The sequence below is a fragment of the Hemibagrus wyckioides genome, linkage group LG08, assembly GCF_019097595.1.
Source record: "Hemibagrus wyckioides isolate EC202008001 linkage group LG08, SWU_Hwy_1.0, whole genome shotgun sequence".
NCBI classification, from domain to species: Eukaryota; Metazoa; Chordata; class Actinopteri; order Siluriformes; family Bagridae; genus Hemibagrus; species Hemibagrus wyckioides.
In genome coordinates, this window is record NC_080717.1 from 25,843,947 (window position 1) to 25,865,998 (window position 22,052).

Genomic DNA, 22,052 nt, shown 5'->3' on the forward strand with positions numbered 1-22,052 from the left:
TGTGACAGTCAGTAAATTTTCTGCTGCGTCGTCAAGTTTCTCTGAAAGAGGCTGATGAGGGAATGACTGTTTAACGCTGCTATAAAGTAAGAAGAGAGAGTTTTACAGATGTTCCCTCAACATGAAATAAATGACAAGCACTACATGTTATCCATTAATAAAGTTGTTTGCCAAAATGCTGTGGTGTATCAGGAACAAAACGTCTGGGTACGTGCTGTTATGGGAAAAAATCAACTGTCTGACGTTAACAGTAACTTCTCGTGTGGCCGCATCACACTGCGTTGACCTTGATTATTTTCTGATAATATCCACGCATGTGTTGTTGTGTTCCTGTGTAATATCATGGTCAGACATGCTGTACTGATTATTCTGATACATTTTGATCATACAAAAAAAGCTTATGAGAGTGAAACCTGATATACTCTGTATTGCCAAAAGTTCCTCCACACCAAACTCACTCATCCATGTCTTTATGGACCTTGCTTTGGTCACTGGTGTGCAGTCATGTTGGAACAGGAAGGGGTCATCCCCAAACTGTTCCCACAAAGCATGAAATTGTCCAAAATGTCTCAGTATGAAGCTGAAGCATTAAGAGTTCCTTTCACTGGAACTAAGGGGCCGAGCCCAACCCCTGAATTCAATGATTTGTAGGGGTGTCCCAAAACTTTTATATATAGTGTATATATATTTTAACATAGCACTGATTTTCCTTCTTCATTTGTAAAGTTTTGCTTTAAACAGTGTATGTTTTAGGAATAATTTTGAATAAGACTCGTGAGGAATTCGGTGTATAAGTGTGTGTATAATGTCGTAAATGATTCATGGAGATTAATTTCCTTTTCCTGTGTATTTTTTTTTATTTGTTGTTGCTTCAAGCTCGTCCCGTTTATGACGATTAAACTACAAATTTAGGATAAACATTTCTATAAGTTAATAAAGACCACGTCATTTAGTTAGACCAAAAATCAGCCCCGTTTTGTTTGTTTGTTTGTTTTAAACTGCCTGAATGTTGGAATTATCAGCCATGTCTTGTAACCGCCAGGACCAGCCCTCTTGCTCCGATTGGTCCTTAGGAGTGTCGATCATGCGCGCTCGACTCGAAAACCGCATTCTGATTGGTGCACGAAAGCGCACAATGGTTTTGGGAGACGCGATTGGCTGAAAAATGTAGGTTAGTGGCCCGACGGAAGAAGAAAAGTAGGTCAGAGACTGTGTGTGTGTGTGTTTATGTCACAGTTCCCTCTGAGCTACACAGCGCGCGCGCCAGCTAGCTGAACAACATTAGCCGTCACATTAACAGCAGTGTTTAATGTGATGCTGTTTAACGCCTCGGGTGAGTATCCTGAGTTCATAGTCTGGTTATTAAGTGAGTGTAAAGGAGAGGCTTGGTAATGGTGTTTCTTTTCTCTCAGAGTGGTACAGATGTTGATTTTTCTGTTGTAGAAGGAGGAGGAGCGTTAGTGACATTTCTCTGGTAAACGTTACCTAAGTAGGCAAACCGTGCGCATGCACACACACACGCACGCGCGCGCGCGCGCGTATCTGTACTCACTGTGTGTCTGCTTTAATTTTCTTTATTCTCGTCATGGAAAAGATTTACCTCCCACTTCTCATGCCTTAAGGATTGGGTTATTTTTATAAAAAGGCGAAATGAAATTGTTGGATCTGCTCCACATCTGTCTCCACCTCTACCTTCATCTCTACCTCCACCTTCATCTCAACCTCTGTCTTCACCTCTACCTCCACCTTCATCTCAACCTCTGTCTTCACCTCTCCCTCCACCTTCACATCTATCTTCACCTTCACCTCTCCCTCCACCTTCACCTCCACCTCTATTTTCACCTCCACCTTTATCTCTACCTCCACACCTATCTCAACCTCTATCTTCACCTTCACCTCTCCCTCCACCTCTGTCTTCACCTCTACCTCCACCTTCACCTCTGCCTCCACCTCTTTCTTCACCTCCACCTCTTTCTTCACCTCCACCTCTTTCTTCACCTCCACCTTCACCTCACTGCTCTGCTCCTGGCTTTGGCTTTAAACAGAAAAATCTTATTTACTTTAATAAGATTAGAATCTCTCAAAGACACCACAAATATAAGCATAAGTAATAAGTGGTATAGAATAATTCAGTGATGAAATGTTTTCAGTATTATAATAATAATAATAATATTATTATTATTATTATTATTATTTTGTATGATGACAAAAAATCTAGGCAAATATTGATGTGGTTTTTGTTTTTTTTGTTTTGTTTTTTTGATAAAAATGGACAATTAATTGTTTTCAAAATGCCTCAGAGGAAAAAATCGGCCTTTTTTTGTTTCTTTTAAAAAAATCTGTTGGTTTTGGTCCCCAAAATCCTTTTCAAAGTTTTTTCTAAACAACATTTGCTTGTTTTTTCCCCCAGTAGTTCTAGACAAACGTTTATACTTTTTTTTTTTTCCCTGGACAAAAATTGGCCTTTATGTTATTTAATTTTTTTTTAGTTATTTATTTTCTCAGATGTTCCTATTTTTATTTATTTTAAATATTTTCTCTAATTTTCTTGTTTTTATTTACTTTGTTTTCTTATTTTCCTATTTTTATTTACTTTATTTATTTCTTTTCACAAATGTTCTTATTTTTTTTATTTATTTAAATTATTTTCTCTAATTGTCCTTTTTTAGTTTAGTTTATTTATTTTCTCAAATGTTCCTTTTTATTTATTTATTTATTTATTTATTTATTTATTTATTTATTTAAATTATTTTCTCTATTTAAAAAAAATTAATTCATATTTATAAACCAACTGTAGTGTGTATCCTTTTTTGGATAATCAGGTATTTTATTTTATTTTATTTTTTGGAGGACATTGTGCTTCTCTCTCTCTCTCTCTCTCTCTCTCTCTTGCTCTCTCTTATTTCATTTCATTTTATTTTAATTACTATTTTCTTATTTTTCTCCTTTTCTATGTTAAATATTTGTTTTTATTGTCGGTTAGTTTTATTTTCATTTTTTGTAATAAATAAAATGTAACTATTTAAATAGAAAAGAAATTCCAGACATTAAAAAAAACTAAAAGCAAAAAGGTTTTTTTTTTTTAAACTAAATAAAACACAACTTTTTTTGTTTTGTTTTTTACAGACTAATAGTCCTGGTGTACATTATTTATCTCCGAAACATCTTTGAGACTCATGATGTGATTATATTTTTTTCCGCCATCATATTGTTCCGGTTCTTTATTAACAGTCAGTAATAATCAGTTTCTGATCGCGGTTTAGATTGGAATGGTTTGGTCTTTGGGCTGTGTGTCTGTAGATGCTTCGCTGCTGAAAACGACAGTGTGTGATCTTCATTAGAGGTTTAATGTGAACTGGTCAGTAAAGGTTTAAATGTTTTTACGATGTTTGGTGTGTGAAGTGTTTTAACGGTTAAACGGCAGACGGGACGACGAGGATCGTCTGTGACGGTCGTCTTCAGTGATATTAATGCTTTTATAGAATTTAAAAAAAAGGAAATGCAGCTGTTTTATGACTGAGTTTAGAAGACGTGCTGGGTCAAATGTCATGTGTGTTAAATGTGTAACTTGTTAGAGAGAGAGTGTGAGAGGGAGATTTTGTATGTGTGTGTGTGTGAGAGAGAGAGAGAGAGAGAGAGAGAGAGAGAGAGAAGGTGTGTATGTGTGAGGGGGAGAGAGAGGAGAAGTGTGTGTGTGTGTGTGTGTGAGGTGAGAGAGAAAAGGAGTGAGAGAGAGAGAGAGAAGGTGTGTGTTTGTGTGAGGGGGAGAGAGAGGAGGAGTGTGTATGTGTGTGTGTTTGTGTGAGGGGGAGAGAGAGGAGGAGTGTGTATGTGTGTGTGTTTGTGTGAGGGGGAGAGAGAGGAGGAGTGTGTGTGTGTGTGTGTTTGTGTGAGGGGGAGAGAGAGGAGGAGTGTGTGTGTGTGTGTGTGTTTGTGTGAGGGGGAGAGAGAGGAGGAGTGTGTATGTGTGTGTGTTTGTGTGAGGGGGAGAGAGAGGAGGAGTGTGTGTGTGTGTCTCTCTCTCTCTCTCTCTCTCTCTCTCTCTCACACACAGAGAGAAGGTGTGTGTGTGAGGGAGAGTGTGTAAGTGTATTTGAGCAGGTTGGGTAGAGGGAACACAATGTTCCCAAGGCCATGCCTGGACAGACAGACAGACAGCACTTGTGGCCAAAAGTTTGTTCACCCATACATGTTGAACATCATGTCCCAAATTTATTCCCCCTGTGTTTCCTCTTATAATCAGCTCTACTTTTCCCTTCTGAGAAGCTTTCACTAGCTGTTTGGTGGCTGTGGGGATTAGTGTTCATTCCACAAGAGCATTAGTGAGACCAGACTCTGATGTTGGGATGTTGACTCCAGTTCCAGTTCATCCTGCAGGTGTTCAGTGGGGTTGAGTCAGAGTCAGGGCTCTGTGCAGGACACTCCATGTCCACACCATGTCTTCATGGAGCTCAGGAGCATGGTCATGCTGGAGCAGGGTTCGAGAGAAATTGTAGAGCTACAGCACACAGAGACGTTCAGAAAAATAGTGTGGTAAAAGTTCGGGGAAGAAACACATGCAGTATGGCTGTGATGGTCAGGGGTGCACATACTTTTGTCCTCGTTGTTCTAAAAAAAAGTGTAATAGTCTGATTTAATTTTATTATTTATTTTTTTAATTATAGAACTAAACAGAACTGAAGCTTTTTAAAAATAATTAATTATTTTAATTAAAAAAATTTTTTTAATTGTTTATTTATTCATTTTAAATTTTTTGTATATATTGAATAAACACCAAACTCAGTTTAAGGGTTTCATTTCCCTTAATAGCACAGCAGATGCATCTGAAATTAGCCTTGTACCAACACCTTGTAAAAGAAAACGCAGCTTAGGTTGCCAAGAAATAAAATAAATAAAATAAACCTTATTAGAATGTTTATTTATTGCCTGCTAAAATAAATCAACACTGAAAAGGAGGGGAAAAATGAAATGTAATTAAAACAAATAAAAAGTATAAAATGATGTCAGAATACTTGGTAAAGTGTATCATGACTGTGTGTGTGTGTGAGAGAGAGAGAGAGGAGTGTGTGTGTGTGAGAGAGAGAGAGAGAGAGAGAGAGAGAAGGAGTGTGTGTGTGTGTGTGAGAGAGAGAGAGAGGAGTGTGTGTGTGTGTGTGAGAGAGAGAGAGAGAGAGAGAGAAGGAGTGTGTGTGTGTGTGAGAGAGAGAGGAGTTTGTGTGTGTGTGTGAGAGAGAGAAGGAGTGTGTGTGAGAGAGAGAGAGAGAAGGAGTGTGTGAGAGAGAGGAGTTTGTGTGTGAGAGAGAGAGAGGAGTTTGTGTGAGAGAGAGAGAAGGAGTGTGTGTGTGAGAGAGAGAGAAGGAGTGTGTGTGTGAGAGAGAGAGAAGGAGTGTGTGTGTGAGAGAGAGAGAAGGGGTGTGTGTGTGAGAGAGAGAGAGAAGGAGTGTGTGTGTGAGAGGGAGAGAGAAGGAGTGTGTGTGTGAGAGGGAGAGAGAAGGAGTGTGTGTGTGAGAGAGAGAGAAGGAGTGTGTGTGTGAGAGAGAGAGAAGGGGTGTGTGTGTGAGAGAGAGAGAGAAGGAGTGTGCGTGTGTGAGGGAGAGACAGAAGGAGTGTGCGTGTGTGAGGGAGAGAGAAGGAGTGTGTGTGTGTGAGAGAGACAGAAGGAGTGTGCGTGTGTGAGGGAGAGAGAAGGAGTGTGTGTGTGTGTGTGAGGGAGAGAGAAGGAGTGTGTGTGTGTGTGAGGGAGAGAGAAGGAGTGTGTGTGTGTGTGAGGGAGAGAGAAGGAGTGTGTGTGTGTGTGAGGGAGAGAGAAGGAGTGTGTGTGTGTGTGAGGGAGAGAGAAGGAGTGTGTGTGTGTGTGAGGGAGAGAGAAGGAGTGTGTGTGTGTGAGGGAGAGAGAAGGAGTGTGTGTGTGTGTGAGGGAGAGAGAAGGAGTGTGTGTGTGTGTGAGGGAGAGAGAAGGAGTGTGTGTGTGTGTGAGGGAGAGAGAAGGAGTGTGTGTGTGTGTGTGTGAGGGAGAGAGAAGGAGTGTGTGTGTGTGTGTGTGAGGGAGAGAGAAGGAGTGTGTGTGTGTGTGTGTGAGGGAGAGAGAAGGAGTGTGTGTGTGTGTGAGGGAGAGAGAAGGAGTGTGTGTGTGTGTGTGAGGGAGAGAGAAGGAGTGTGTGTGTGTGTGTGAGGGAGAGAGAAGGAGTGTGTGTGTGTGTGAGGGAGAGAGAAGGAGTGTGTGTGTGTGTGAGGGAGAGAGAAGGAGTGTGTGTGTGTGTGAGGGAGAGAGAAGGAGTGTGTGTGTGTGTGAGGGAGAGAGAAGGAGTGTGTGTGTGTGTGAGGGAGAGAGAAGGAGTGTGTGTGTGTGTGAGGGAGAGAGAAGGAGTGTGTGTGTGTGTGAGGGAGAGAGGAGGAGTGTGTATGTGTGTGTGTTTGTGTGAGGGGGAGAGAGAGGAGGAGTGTGTGTGTGTGTGTGTTTGTGTGAGGGGGAGAGAGAGGAGGAGTGTGTGTGTGTGTGTGTTTGTGTGAGGGGGAGAGAGAGGAGGAGTGTGTGTGTGTGTGTGTTTGTGTGAGGGGGAGAGAGAGGAGGAGTGTGTGTGTGTCTCTCTCTCTCTCTCTCTCTCTCTCTCACACACAGAGAGAAGGTGTGTGTGTGAGGGAGAGTGTGTAAGTGTATTTGAGCAGGTTGGGTAGAGGGAACACAATGTTCCCAAGGCCATGCCTGGACAGACAGACAGACAGCACTTGTGGCCAAAAGTTTGTTCACCCATACATGTTGAACATCATGTCCCAAATTTATTCCCCCTGTGTTTCCTCTTATAATCAGCTCTACTTTTCCCTTCTGAGAAGCTTTCACTAGCTGTTTGGTGGCTGTGGGGATTAGTGTTCATTCCACAAGAGCATTAGTGAGACCAGACTCTGATGTTGGGATGTTGACTCCAGTTCCAGTTCATCCTGCAGGTGTTCAGTGGGGTTGAGTCAGAGTCAGGGCCCTGTGCAGGACACTCCATGTCCACACCATGTCTTCATGGAGCTCAGGAGCATGGTCATGCTGGAGCAGGGTTCGAGAGAAATTGTAGAGCTACAGCACACAGAGACGTTCAGAAAAATAGTGTGGTAAAAGTTCGGGGAAGAAACACATGCAGTATGGCTGTGATGGTCAGGGGTGCACATACTTTTGTCCTCGTTGTTCTAAAAAAAAGTGTAATAGTCTGATTTAATTTTATTATTTATTTTTTTAATTATAGAACTAAACAGAACTGAAGCTTTTTAAAAATAATTAATTATTTTAATTAAAAAAATTTTTTTAATTGTTTATTTATTCATTTTAAATTTTTTTGTATATATTGAATAAACACCAAACTCAGTTTAAGGGTTTCATTTCCCTTAATAGCACAGCAGATGCATCTGAAATTAGCCTTGTACCAACACCTTGTAAAAGAAAACGCAGCTTAGGTTGCCAAGAAATAAAATAAATAAAATAAACCTTATTAGAATGTTTATTTATTGCCTGCTAAAATAAATCAACACTGAAAAGGAGGGGAAAAATGAAATGTAATTAAAACAAATAAAAAGTATAAAATGATGTCAGAATACTTGGTAAAGTGTATCATGACTGTGTGTGTGTGTGAGAGAGAGAGAGAGGAGTGTGTGAGAGAGAGAGAGAGAGAGAAGGAGTGTGTGTGTGTGTGAGAGAGAGAGAGAAGGAGTGTGTGTGTGTGAGAGAGAGAGAGAGAGAGAGAGAAGGAGTGTGTGTGTGTGTGAGAGAGAGAGAGAAGGAGAGTGTGTGTGTGTGAGAGAGAGAGAGAAGGAGAGTGTGTGTGTGAGAGAGAGAGAGAGAAGGAGAGTGTGTGAGAGAGAGGAGTTTGTGTGTGAGAGAGAGAGGAGTTTGTGTGAGAGAGAGAGAAGGAGTGTGTGTGTGAGAGAGAGAGAGGAGTTTGTGTGAGAGAGAGAGAGAAGGAGTGTGTGTGTGAGAGGGAGAGAGAAGGAGTGTGTGTGTGAGAGAGAGACAGAAGGAGTGTGTGTGTGAGAGAGAGACAGAAGGAGTGTGTGTGTGAGAGAGAGACAGAAGGAGTGTGTGTGTGAGAGAGAGACAGAAGGAGTGTGTGAGAGAGACAGAAGGAGTGTGCGTGTGTGAGGGAGAGACAGAAGGAGTGTGCGTGTGTGAGGGAGAGAGAAGGAGTGTGTGTGTGTGAGAGAGACAGAAGGAGTGTGCGTGTGTGAGGGAGAGAGAAGGAGTGTGTGTGTGTGAGGGAGAGAGAAGGAGTGTGTGTGTGTGTGAGGGAGAGAGAAGGAGTGTGTGTGTGTGTGAGGAGAGAGAAGGAGTGTGTGTGTGTGTGAGGGAGAGAGAAGGAGTGTGTGTGTGTGTGAGGGAGAGAGAAGGAGTGTGTGTGTGTGTGAGAGAGAGAAGAAGTGTGTGAGAGAGTGGAGATTGAGTGTGAGAGCGAGAGAGGAGGGTGTGTGAGAGAGAGAGAAGGAGTGTGTGTGTGTGTGTGGGAGAGAGAAGGAGTGTGTGTGTGTGAGAGGGAGAGAGAAGGAGTGTGTGTGTGTGTGAGGGAGAGAGAAGGAGTGTGTGTGTGTGAGGGAGAGAGAAGGAGTGTGTGTGTGTGTGAGAGGAGAGAGATGAAGGAGTGTGGTGTGTGAGTGTGAGAGGGAGAGGGTGTGTGTGTGTAGTGGAGGGAGAGAGAAGAAGAGTGTGTGTGTGTGTGAGGGAGAGAGAAGGAGTGTGTGTGTGTGAGGGAGAGAGAAGGAGGTGTGAGAGTGTGTGTGAGGGAGAGAGAAGGAGGTGTGTGTGTAGTGAGGGAGAGGAGAAGGAGTGTGAGGTGTGTGCGGGAGAGAGAAGGAGTGTGTGTGTGTGTGAGGGAGAGAGAGAGGAGGAGTGTGTGTGAGTGTGAGGGAGAGAGAAGGAGTGTGTGTGTGTGTGAGGGAGAGAGAAGGAGTGTGTGTGTGGTGTGAGGGAGAGCGAAGGAGTGTGTGTGTGTGTGAGGGAGAGAGAAGGAGTGTGTGTGTGTGTGAGGGAGAGAGAAGGAGTGTGTGTGTGTGTGAGGGAGAGAGAAGGAGTGTGTGTGTGTGTGAGGGAGAGAGAGAAGGAGTGTGTGTGTGTGTGAGGAGAGAGAAGGAGTGTGTGTGTGTGTGAGGGAGAGGAGTGTGTGTGTGAGGGAGAGAGAAGGAGTGAGTGTGTGTGTGAGGGGAGAGAGAAGGAGTGTGTGTGTGTGTGAGGGAGAGAGAAGGAGTGTGTGTGTGGTGTGAGGGAGAGAGAGAAGGAGTGTGTGTGTAGTGTGAAGGGGAGAGAGAAGGAGTGTGTGTGTGTGTGAGAGAGAGAGAGAAGGAGGTGTGTGTGTGTGTGAGGGAGAGAGAAGGAGTGTGTGTGTTGTGGAGGGAGAGAGACGGAGTGTGTGTGTGTGTGAGGGAGAGAGCAGGAGTGTGTGTGTGGTGTGAGGAGAGAGAAGGAGTGTGTGTGTGTGTGAGGGAGAGAGAAGGAGTGTGTGGTGTGTGTGAGGGAGAGAGAAGGAGTGTGTTTGTGTGTGAGGGAGAGAGAAGGAGTGTGTGTGTGTGTGAGGGAGAGAGAGAGGAGTGTGTGTGTGTGTGAGAGAGAGTGAGAAGGAGTGTGCGTGTGAGAGAGAGAGCAGAAGGAGTGTGTGTGTGTGAGAGGAGAGAGAAGGAGTGTGTGTGTGTGTGAGGCGAGAGGAGAAGGAGTGTGTGTGTGTGTGAGGGAGAGAGAAGGAGTGTGTGTGTGTGTGAGGGAGAGAGAAGGAGTGTGTGTGTGTGTGATGGAGAGAGAAGGAGTGTGTGTGTGTGTAAGGGAGAGAGAAGGAGTGTGTGTGTGTGTGAGGGAGAGAGAAGGAGTGTGTGTGTGTGTGAGGGAGAGAGAAGGAGTGTGTGTGTGTGTGTGTGAGGGAGAGAGAAGGAGTGTGTGTGTGTGTGAGGGAGAGAGAAGGAGTGTGTGTGTGTGTGAGGGAGACAGAAGGAGTGTGTGTGTGTGTGAGGGAGACAGAAGGAGTGTGTGTGTGTGTGTGAGAGAGAGAGAAGGAGTGTGTGTGTGAGAGAGAGAGAAGGAGTGTGTGTGTGTGTGAGAGAGAGAGAGAAGGAGTGTGTGTGTGTGAGAGAGAGAGAGAAGGAGTGTGTGTGTGTGAGAGGGAGAGAGAAGGAGTGTGTGTGTGTGAGAGGGAGAGAGAAGGAGTGTGTGTGTGTGAGGGAGAGAGAAGGAGTGTGTGTGTGTGAGGGAGAGAGAAGGAGTGTGCGTGTGTATGAGAGAGACAGAAGGAGTGTGTGTGAGAGAGACAGAAGGAGTGTGTGTGTGTGTGTGTGAGAGACAGAAGGAGTGTGTGTGTGTGTGTGAGAGAGACAGAAGGTGTGTGTGTGTGTATGAGAGAGACAGAAGGTGTGTGTGTGTGTATGAGAGACAGAAGGTGTGTGAGAGAGACAGAAGGTGTGTGAGAGAGACAGAAGGTGTGTGTGTGAGAGAGAGACAGAAGGAGTGTGTGTGAGAGAGAGACAGAAGGAGTGTGTGTGAGAGAGAGACAGAAGGAGTGTGTGTGAGAGAGACAGAAGGAGTGTGTGTGAGAGAGACAGAAGGTGTGTGTGTGTGTATGAGAGACAGAAGGTGTGTGTGTGTGAGAGAGACAGAAGGTGTGTGTGTGAGAGAGAGACAGAAGGAGTGTGTGTGTGTGTGAGAGAGACAGAAGGAGTGTGTGTGTGTGAGAGAGACAGAAGGAGTGTGTGTGTGAGAGAGAGACAGAAGGAGTGTGCGTGTGAGAGAGAGACAGAAGGAGTGTGTGTGTGTGAGAGAGAGACAGAAGGAGTGTGTGTGTGTGTGAGAGAGACAGAAGGAGTGTGTGTGTGTGTGAGAGAGACAGAAGGAGTGTGTGTGTGTGTGAGAGAGACAGAAGGAGTGTGTGTGTGTGTGAGAGAGACAGAAGGAGTGTGCGTGAGAGAGACAGAAGGAGTGTGCGTGAGAGAGACAGAAGGAGTGTGCGTGAGAGAGACAGAAGGAGTGTGTGTGAGAGAGACAGAAGGAGTGTGTGTGTGAGAGACAGAAGGAGTGTGTGTGTGTGTGTGTGAGAGAGACAGAAGGAGTGTGTGTGAGAGAGACAGAAGGAGTGTGTGTGAGAGAGACAGAAGGAGTGTGTGTGAGAGAGACAGAAGGAGTGTGTGTGAGAGAGACAGAAGGAGTGTGTGTGAGAGAGACAGAAGGAGTGTGTGTGTGTGTGTGAGAGAGACAGAAGGAGTGTGTGTGAGAGAGACAGAAGGAGTGTGTGTGTGTGTGTGAGAGAGACAGAAGGTGTGTGTGTGAGAGAGACAGAAGGTGTGTGTGTGTGAGAGAGACAGAAGGAGTGTGTGTGAGAGAGACAGAAGGAGTGTGTGTGTGTGTGAGAGAGACAGAAGGAGTGTGTGTGTGTGTGAGAGAGACAGAAGGAGTGTGTGTGTGAGAGAGACAGAAGGAGTGTGTGTGTGTGTGAGAGAGACAGAAGGAGTGTGTGTGAGAGAGACAGAAGGTGTGTGTGTGTGAGAGAGACAGAAGGAGTGTGTGTGTGTGTGAGAGAGACAGAAGGAGTGTGTGTGTGTGTGAGAGAGACAGAAGGAGTGTGTGTGTGTGTGAGAGAGACAGAAGGAGTGTGTGTGTGTGTGAGAGAGACAGAAGGAGTGTGTGTGTGTGTGAGAGAGACAGAAGGAGTGTGTGTGAGAGAGACAGAAGGAGTGTGTGTGAGAGAGACAGAAGGAGTGTGTGTGTGAGAGAGACAGAAGGAGTGTGTGTGTGTGTGAGAGAGACAGAAGGAGTGTGTGTGTGTGTGAGAGAGACAGAAGGAGTGTGCGTGTGAGAGAGAGACAGAAGGAGTGTGTGTGTGTGTGTGAGAGAGACAGAAGGAGTGTGTGTGAGAGAGACAGAAGGTGTGTGTGTGTGAGGGAGACAGAAGGAGTGTGTGTGAGAGAGAGACAGAAGGAGTGTGTGTGTGTGAGAGAGAGACAGAAGGAGTGTGTGTGTGAGAGAGAGACAGAAGGAGTGTGTGTGTGTGAGAGAGAGACAGAAGGAGTGTGTGTGTGTGAGAGAGAGACAGAAGGAGTGTGTGTGTGAGAGAGAGACAGAAGGAGTGTGTGTGTGTGAGAGAGAGACAGAAGGAGTGTGTGAGAGAGACAGAAGGAGTGTGTGTGAGGGAGAGAGAAGGAGTGTGTGTGTGTGAGAGAGAGACAGAAGGAGTGTGTGTGTGTGAGAGAGAGACAGAAGGAGTGTGTGTGTGTGAGAGAGAGACAGAAGGAGTGTGTGTGTGTGAGAGAGAGACAGAAGGAGTGTGTGTGTGAGAGAGAGACAGAAGGAGTGTGTGTGTGTGTGAGGGAGACAGAAGGAGTGTGTGTGTGTGTGAGGGAGACAGAAGGAGTGTGTGTGTGTGTGAGGGAGACAGAAGGAGTGTGTGTGTGTGTGAGGGAGACAGAAGGAGTGTGTGTGTGAGAGAGACAGAAGGAGTGTGTGTGTGAGAGACAGAAGGAGTGTGTGTGTGAGAGACAGAAGGAGTGTGCGTGTGTGAGAGAGACAGAAGGAGTGTGCGTGTGTGAGAGAGACAGAAGGAGTGTGTGTGAGAGAGACAGAAGGAGTGTGTGTGAGAGAGAGACAGAAGGAGTGTGTGTGTGTGTGAGGGAGACAGAAGGAGTGTGTGTGTGAGGGAGACAGAAGGAGTGTGTGTGTGTGTGAGGGAGACAGAAGGAGTGTGTGTGTGTGTGAGGGAGACAGAAGGAGTGTGTGTGTGAGAGAGACAGAAGGAGTGTGTGTGTGTGTGAGAGAGACAGAAGGAGTGTGTGTGAGAGAGACAGAAGGAGTGTGTGTGTGAGAGAGACAGAAGGTGTGTGTGTGTGAGAGAGACAGAAGGAGTGTGTGTGAGAGAGAGACAGAAGGAGTGTGTGTGAGAGAGAGACAGAAGGAGTGTGTGTGTGTATGAGAGAAAGAGAGATACTGTATTATATCCTCATGGGGGATCATGGGGTCATTGATGTAGGTAAATATTGTTTTGTTTGTGTTTCTCTTCCTTTTCCCTGTGCTCTAAGCGACGCTCTCTGACTGACCGCAGCGTCTGGATGTGATTGATGTTGAATTTGAAACAGAAGCAGGAATATAAAGTGGAAAGAATGCGTCTTTATTTGTGTCTGTGGTTTAATAACATGTCTAGAAACACGTTTTTAGGAGAAAGACACACACCTGACTTCGCGCGTCTGTGAATTCTACTACACAGTATCACAACATCACACACACACACACACACACACATTATTAATATATATATATATACACACACACCAGCGTATATTAAATATATCGGGTTGTGTCAGGGTTATGGACTGGATTTGTGTGAGTTCATGACGGATTTACAGCAGAAGATGGCGCTAATGCGTAACCCATGTGATGGAGGTGGGGGGGGCACTAGAAGAGGCAGGTTGATGATGTGGCTGTGAGTCTGATATAAAATGACTTGGCTTTCAGTGTGTTTAAGATGTGTGTTGGATAACCTTACACAGAATCTTAATGAACAAGCACTTGGGGCGTTTCCGAGAGCAGAAATGGGTTTGTTCTGAGGGGAAAAGCCAGGATCTTTTTCTTCGCTGTGCCATTTGTCTTATATCAAGCATAAGATCGATTACAAATCCTCCATGACCTACTTTTCTTACTTCTTAACATCAGTTAATTGAGACTAGCGGTATATTTAGAGCGGCTCTGCGCAGGTCTTTCAGGTTCTGTATGGAATTTAAGTGACCTGATGCGTAGACAAGGACGTGAAGAGCTAGTGATGCCGAATTTCACCGCTGGTGATTTAACAGCGATGAAAAGGACTTAACTCGGACAACGTGAACATTCGAAAGTGCTGAGCTGAAGCGAGGAATCCGATCCTCTCTCAGATAATTTAGGATAATCTTCATTTTTAACTAAAATCAATAGAAGAATATGAGCTTTTTTTTTTCTTTTAAAGACGTAAGGATGGATGATGGGTAGATAGAGGGGAGGAATGCAGGAGGGAATACGTACATCAACGCAGCCGAACCTTGGCATACGAACATAAATTGTTCTGGAGGCGAGTTCTTAAGGTGAAAATTTGTACTGCGTAATGAATTTTCCCATAAGTAATAATGTAAATGCAGATAATCCGTTCCAGCCCCCCAAAAATATGACCAATATTACCAGTACGATGTGGCTGTTTACAAAGAACTGACCCAAGCCAAGCATTCCATGTCAAGGCTCCTCACAGGAAGGATGGATGGATAGCTAAAATTCTGTAAAGGAATTCTAGAGGTCTGAGGCTGGATAGATAAAATGGTTGGAAGATAATAGCTGGGCAGATTGGGTAAATAGATGGGCAGATTACTACAAAATGGGTGGATAAATACATGGGATAACAGAGAGGTGGATTGTTAACTAGATGGGGGGGTGAATAGATGTGCATTTGATCTGTGGATGGATTAATGTTTAAATAAATGGACTGATATGTAGATTGGGGGATAGTCGGGCAGATGGATGGATGGGTAGTTGATGGGTTGGTGTATGAGTAGATAAATAGGTAAATAGATCAGTAGATGGGTGAATAGTCAGGTGGGTGGAGAGAGAGAAATCTGATGGGCAGGTCAGTAGATAGATGGATGAATTATATGATCTGATTATCTTCTATATAAAAATGGGTGTTTGTGTGGAAATTTGGCCTCTTTATTGTGTTCAAATGTTAAGCATTAAACTTCTTTCTGATGTCAGGACGCTGCTGCCGGCCGTGTTGGAAAACCAGCGCCGGGGTTCATGAGGTGAGCGTGTTCAGCTCCTGTTACAGCCATGACTGCAATTTTCTTATTGGATAAGAGTTCTATGTGTTACAAAATTATAGAATCAAATACTGCGTGTTTGTTAAGATGTTTATCTCCATGGTAACAAGTGCTGATGTTCTTCCTCCTACATCAAGGGGTGTGGCCAAAAAGTGCTTGGCCCCCTTAATTGCTGCTTGTATTTGTATTTGCAACCAAAGTGCCTTGTGCTTCTCTCTCTCTCTCTCTCTCTCTCTCTCTCTCTCACAGATGATCTAATGGCGGACCAAAGAATGGACATCTCCTCCACGATAAACGACTTCATGTCTCCTGGTTCCACAGAGCTGATCAGTAGTTCTGTAGGAACGCCGGGCATGGACTACACACGCAAAAGGAAGGGCAGTGCCACAGAGTACCAGTGAGTGTATACACACACACACACACACACACACACACACACACACACACACACACACACACACAGATTTTTGCTGAATTTGAAACAACCATGTGAATACAGTACAACACGCAGGTTAACCTTGAGTATAAAAACTTTTTTTGTCTTTGTTTTTCCAGAATCGATGGATTTTCATTCGAGTATGTATAACACATCTTGTTTCGTATTTATTTATTTATTAATAAATAAACAAACAAATAAATAAATAAATGTACATTTAATACTCCATCAAAAAGCTAATCGATCTCTGTGTTTAATTCCCAGTGACAGTATGGACACAGATAAGGATAAACAACTAGGCAGGTGAGTCCTAAGCCATTCTACACTTTATGTAAATTTATTTATTTATTTCAAATAAACTTGCATGAAATTGCTCTGATTTCAGAGATGACCAGCAGGGCCGGATAAAAAACGCCAGGTAAGAACGCTACAGGACGGAAGGGGGGGGGGGGCAACTTGTAATAAATACATAAATAAACTTTATTGAAATCTTCATCAAACACACACAAAAAAACGTGTTTTAAGATTTCTATTTTCAAAATTCTGACAGTCTTGTAGGCATGTTATAATTCATTTTATTTAGTTTCGGTTTATTTTGCTCTCCTTCCAGGGAAGCCCACAGCCAGATCGAAAAGAGGCGCAGAGATAAGATGAACAGTTTTATAGATGAACTGGCCTCGTTAGTGCCTACGTGTAACGCCATGTCTCGCAAGCTGGACAAGCTCACAGTCCTGCGCATGGCCGTGCAACACATGAAGACCTTACGAGGTAACGAGTCGCACTTTCCTTCTGCACGAAACCCACACACGTCTTGATTCACGTTAACCACGAGCATCTTTCTCGTGCCTCAGGGGCTTCAAACCCGTACACGGAGGCAAACTACAAGCCGGCGTTTTTGTCCGATGACGAACTCAAGCACTTGATATTGAGAGTAGGTTTACGGAAATTCCTTACGAGATATTCATATATAGTATTATTATTATTATTATTACTATTACTATTATATGCTTTAAAGAGTTTTTTCCCTCCGCAGGCCGCTGATGGCTTCCTGTTTGTTGTGGGATGTGATCGCGGTAAAATCCTGTTTGTCTCAGAGTCTGTGTATAAAATTCTCAACTACAGCCAGGTACTGATGTTTTTGTCTTCATTTATTTATTTATTTGAGTTTTTACCTTTACTACCTAATCATAATCTTTTCATGTCCTTCGCACAGAACGATCTGATTGGTCAGAGCCTGTTCGACTACCTGCATCCGAAAGACATCGCCAAAGTGAAGGAGCAGCTGTCGTCATCGGATACGGCGCCGAGAGAACGGCTCATCGATGCCAAGAGTATGATTTAGACTTTCATCAGCTCTGGTCACACACAGTGATGTCATAATGTCTTACTCTATCTTTGTCTCACGATCTCGATCTCTCTCTCCCTCTCCGTCTCTCTCTCCCTCTCGTTCCTAGCTGGTTTGCCTGTAAAGACGGACATCACTCCCAGTCCCTCCAGGCTGTGCTCAGGAGCGCGACGGTCCTTCTTCTGCAGGATGAAATGCAACCGTCCGTCTGTCAAAATGGAGGACAAAGACTTCCCTTCCACCTGCTCCAAGAAGAAAGGTAGCTGCTCTGTGTGTCTGTGTGCCTCTTTGTGTGTGTCTGTGTGTGTGTCTCTCTTGTCTGTGTGTGTGTATCTCTGTCTGTGTGTCTTTCTGTGCTTCTGTGTGTCTCTCTGTCTGCACGTGTGTCTGTTGTCTTTGGTGCTCCAGCTGGGAATTTTGCTGGTGTTTTTTGTGTGGGGAAATAACTAAAGTGTGTAGAATTGGATAAATACATTTGTACACTTAGTTACTATTCAGTTACTCTTAGACACTGTAATATCTGTGATTAGATTATTATTATTTTTAAATTGAAGGTGTGATCTCTCCTAACAGCAGACCGGAAAAGCTTCTGTACCATCCACAGCACAGGATACCTGAAGAGCTGGCCTCCTACCAAGATGGGCATGGACGAAGACAACGAGCCTGATAACGAGGGCTGCAACCTGAGCTGTCTGGTGGCCATCGGCCGTCTGCACCCCCACATTGTCCTCCAGCCGGTCAACGGGGACATCCGCGTCAAACCCACCGAGTACGTCTCCCGCCACGCCATCGACGGCAAGTTCGTCTTCGTCGACCAGAGGTGAGAGGCAGACCTCGTCTCTGTCGCCGCCACTGTTCAGAACCAATAGATAAGAGAGAAAACCTCCGCCTGGAAAACTCTAAAACATCTCCGGTTTCTCTCTGAAAACCCAAAAAGCGCTAGAACTCCGTTTCTCATTTACATTTTCCATCGACGCTCTAGCAACGAGTAAAAGGAGTTGTTGGTGCAATCCCTTGACTTGGCATCCCAGAATGCAGTGCAACTAGTTAGAGCTCTCCTAGGTGACGAGCACTATGACCCCGACGCCGGTATTAGCCTAAAGGATTAAAGCGCTGCTGCATCGCTCACGTTGGGTAGATGAAACAAGGGCAAAAAATAAATCTAGGATGTTATTGAAGATGACAAGTTAATGATAAAGCTTAATATGCAGGATGTTTAGGATTTTTTTTTCCTTTTAAGTGTCTGAGACTTTCTAAAAGCTGATACTTTCATTGGATTTTTAATGGACTGCCAGATTGTTTACATATGGCTCCTTTAAGTCGTATTGATTCTCGGGCATTAAGCGCCACGGTTGTGTTCGTTTGCTTTTAGAGCGACGGCCATTCTAGCCTATTTACCTCAGGAGCTTCTGGGAACATCTTTCTACGAGTATTTCCATCAGGACGACATCGGACATCTCGCCGAGTGCCACAGACAAGGTAATTTAATTCCGTCCCTCTGTTCTCCGTGAAACGGTTTGATGCGGAATTGCTTTGGGCTCTGGAGGAATTAAAGCGAAGGGCGGTGATAAACTCTGGCTTCTTCTCAGTTCTGCAGATGAGGGAAAAGATCACCACAAACTGTTACAAGTTTAAGATCAAAGACGGGTCCTTCATCACTCTGCGGAGCCGCTGGTTCAGTTTCATGAACCCCTGGACCAAAGAAGTGGAGTACATCGTCTCCACCAACACCGTGGTGTCGTAAGATCCCTCATCCTGCTTTTCTCTCTTCTTTACATTTAAATCAGCACCACCTACCCTATACATCACACTGGGGGTGTATAATTACTGACTGTGCGTAGAAACAAAAGTATTGCCCCCACCCCCCTCTAACCTGTACAACAGTGAGCACATGTTTGGGTGGTGGTTCAGTCTCTGATCAGATCAGTCAGCTGTGGTCATGTAGGTGTTTTAAAATACTATAGAATCACTGCAGGAAGACTTGAACAGTGAACACATTATACATGATAGAGATGTGACTTTTTTTTTGGAAAAATCAAGTTCCAACTAATTTCAAATGTCCCGCAATTCCTGTATCATAGCTGCCCCTGCGCTCTGACCCCCCACTCCCTGAGATGTGAAGAAAAGAATTCCACAGTGCTGTATGGCGATAATGAAGGCTTCGTGTCCCTCAGTCCTTCATTTTTGTATCATTAGCTTAAATTACTGATGGGTCAAGAGGACTTTTAGGGCGCCCCCTGCTGGATCAGATGCTGAACAACAAAATAAACAGCTGTCTAATGCGCTTTGGCTGCACGTTAATATCCGTATGGGCAAATTAGAGTTTTTCACGTCATGTTTGAATATCGGTTAAAAAGTGACCGCCGTAATACATGATGAAACATAAAATATGATCGTTCTTTTAAATTAACGCTGCTACTTGTATACCTAGGAGATGGATCTACAGTAGATTGTCGATGGATGACTTCTTGTTTCTTTGTAACGTTGCATCGGACATCCAGATGTCTCTGTCGGAAACCATCCTGAACCATACATTTAACACTACAAAAATAAACCTCACATGATATAGCCAATTCAATTCGATATATAAATTTTTCTCCCCACTTTTGTGAAGCAAAGCGAACCCTGGCCTAACATGAAAATAAACATAATGCTACTCCAGTAGTATAACTGCTTTGTGCTGCTGGATTGTGTTGTTTGTTGACGTTACTACATATTATAGCAGACATGAGAGTCTGTTCTCCTCGTTCCTCGTCTACCGTACAATGCCGAATGACAGGAAAGCGACAAGTAGAAGCTAATAGTGTTCATGTTACACAAGATTTGATCCACTCCAAATCTTTACCTAAATAACTCCAAGTGCGTCCTGTTACGCAATAATATGTTACCATGTCAACGAATGAATCTCCACCCAAAGACTATGTGCTTTTCAAGAGAAAGAGAGAGAGAGAGAGAGAGAAGGAGAAAGAATGAGAATGAATATGTTCCACAAAGGTTATGTAATATGTATAAAATAATCTGTAAACCTGGTGTATCCTATCAAATCGTGTAACACATCTTCTGCTCTGTGACAGAGGGAGCGTGCTGGAAGGAACAGATGCCGGCTATCCTCAATCGGCTTCCTCGCCTCAGAGCATGGACAGTGTGCTGACATCAGGAGACGGTCAGATTCCCTCACTCCAGCTCACTCACTTTACTTCCTTCTTGTGCAGACTTTAAAGTGACATCACTATGCTGTCCGAACCCATGAGTCACTGAATTTTTCTTTACTTCCTGTATCACTGACCTGACTGAGAATTGAAAACATGGTATTTTCCCCATATGCTTAGATGATTTTTTTTTTTTTCCTTTGGCAGGCGGAGGGAAACGAATTCTCCAGACGTTCCCGGGCATCCCGGGAGGCACGAGAGCCGGAGCGGGCAAAATCGGCCGCATGATCGCCGAAGAGGTGATGGAGATCCAGAGGTGAGAGCAGACTTTCATCTAACAGAATATCTGTTTCCTGACCTGCTATCATCATCTCTTCTCCATCACTCGTTCTCTGATTCATCTCTCCCTTTTCTCCTCCGCAGGATTCGAGGCTCGTCTCCGTCTAGCTGTGGTTCCAGCCCTCTCAATATCACCAGCACTCCTCCGCCTGACACCTGCTCGCCGGGGGGCAAGAAAGTGAGAGGAAATCAATTTTTCCTTTTCTCTGTCGCTTTACTATTCTGAGCTCTGACACACTTTCTCAGAGCAGAGACATGAACGAGTCTTTGGTAGATGTTACCTGAGGAACACGTGCATTACTACAATCAGCCATGGCTGTGTCCGCTGTTTAAAAAAACAACCGCAGCATAACATTCCTCTTTGTCTCAGGTCTTTAACGAGTGTAAACGTAATACAGGGGGAACCTATGGTCATTAATGGTCATTGAATGTAGTTACAAGTCCTTGACTCCTTGTCTTTATAGATACAAAATGGCGGAACCCCAGACCTGCCTTCCAGCGGACTGGTACCTGGACCGGACTCGATAGGATACCCGTACTCCAACAACTCCATAATGAGTGAGTATCTCTTTAACCATCACATTTATGCCAAAAGAACGAAAATGATCTTTTACAATCAGAATCAAGCCACTTGCACATTTTTTCTTTTTCATTAAGTTCACTAAAGCTCTAAATTCACTCCAAATGAATTACTCTGTTGAATTCTGAAATCTGATTGGTCAGAAGGTGTTGATGAATTTCTTCCCTAACAGCAGATTTATATCCTTACTGTTTCTATAGCAACGGCTTAAAAGCAAAGGGACTTGTACAGTGGACTCTCAACAAAAAAACAGATTTTAAAAGGGGAATAAATTCGATATGATGATTTCACTGTAACGAGTGACATTTTTAGAAGGAGTCTCCAGCGTCAGCACTTTAACAATCAGAGGTAAAGCTGTAGTTTTAGGTTTTCCCACATCTTCAGGACAGAGGAAATGGAAGAGGTGGCAAGAAGGGAAGAGGGGGTCATTTTTATTGTGTTTTTTTTTCACCTGGATGTTTTACAAAATTGAAAACTATAAATGAATAAATGTATGAAAACCTTTTAATTAATAAACAGCATCCCTGTAAAGTCGTTGTGGCATAAAGGTGAAACTGTACCTTCACCATGCGTACATCGGTCACACAGCAGCTACATCGAGGCATCAGTCACACACACTCCTGTGTATCTTACGCATTACATCTCTTTTCTCTGTAGGTGATAACTCCCACCTGAGCATCGACATCATGGACGAGCCCGGCTCCAGCAGCCCCAGTAACGACGAGGCGGCCATGGCTGTCATCATGAGCCTGCTGGAGGCCGACGCGGGCCTCGGAGGCCCTGTGGACTTCAGCGATCTACCCTGGCCGTTGTGAGACTTGTCGGAGTGTTACCTCTGACCTCTGTGGGTCAAGCTGCACCAAGAGTGACCACTTGACTCCCAACACTGAGCAGGATTCATGGGGAAAAAATGCTCTTGTGTAGTGGAGAACTTGCATCGCTGCTGCTGTAGATCCTCAACACACACACACACACACACACACACTCTTCCTGTATCATTGTACATAATATTTTCCTTCTCCTACAAAAGAGACATCTATATATCTTTGTGGTTTTATGTTTTTACACTACAGACTGGTATTAAGTGTTAAATAATCTCTAAGCAGACTGATACTGTAATTCTATCTTTATGCAAAAAGTATATCTGGTAAAAGTGTATTGTAACACCAGTGTATATTTTTAAAATACACGGTTTTCTTTTCCCCCTCATCTCCCGAGTGTGGATGTGTATCAGGAGATATACCATGTCACCCTGGCTCTCCTTTACAGGAAGTCCTTCTCCTACGGAACAGCAGGTTGACTTTAGAAGCTCAGACCTGAGTCATACTGACGCACGCGTCGCCTCTGTGCCCTTTCCTGCTTTTCCTCGGCTCGTCATTGGTCCTCGCCCGTGAGGAGAGATATTTTTGTTCGATGTTGCCATCCAGTGGC

General features: G+C 44.2%; 1 protein-coding gene across 1 annotated transcript; it reads left to right on the top strand.

Moving 5' to 3' along the window:
• Positions 1–1,180: 1,180 nt before the first annotated feature.
• On the top strand, positions 1,181–21,830 carry bmal1a (basic helix-loop-helix ARNT like 1a). Its single transcript, XM_058396643.1, has 19 exons — positions 1,181–1,333; positions 14,708–14,754; positions 15,022–15,169; positions 15,328–15,348; positions 15,473–15,511; positions 15,594–15,626; positions 15,819–15,976; positions 16,060–16,139; positions 16,242–16,334; positions 16,422–16,539; positions 16,663–16,812; positions 17,127–17,373; positions 17,926–18,032; positions 18,143–18,293; positions 19,628–19,716; positions 19,910–20,018; positions 20,126–20,219; positions 20,506–20,599; positions 21,279–21,830. The coding sequence occupies exons 3-19, from the start codon at positions 15,030–15,032 to the stop codon at positions 21,434–21,436; spliced, it is 1,881 nt and encodes a 626-aa protein (XP_058252626.1). The 5' UTR covers positions 1,181–1,333; positions 14,708–14,754; positions 15,022–15,029; the 3' UTR covers positions 21,437–21,830.
• The last annotated feature ends 222 nt before the right edge of the window (positions 21,831–22,052 follow it).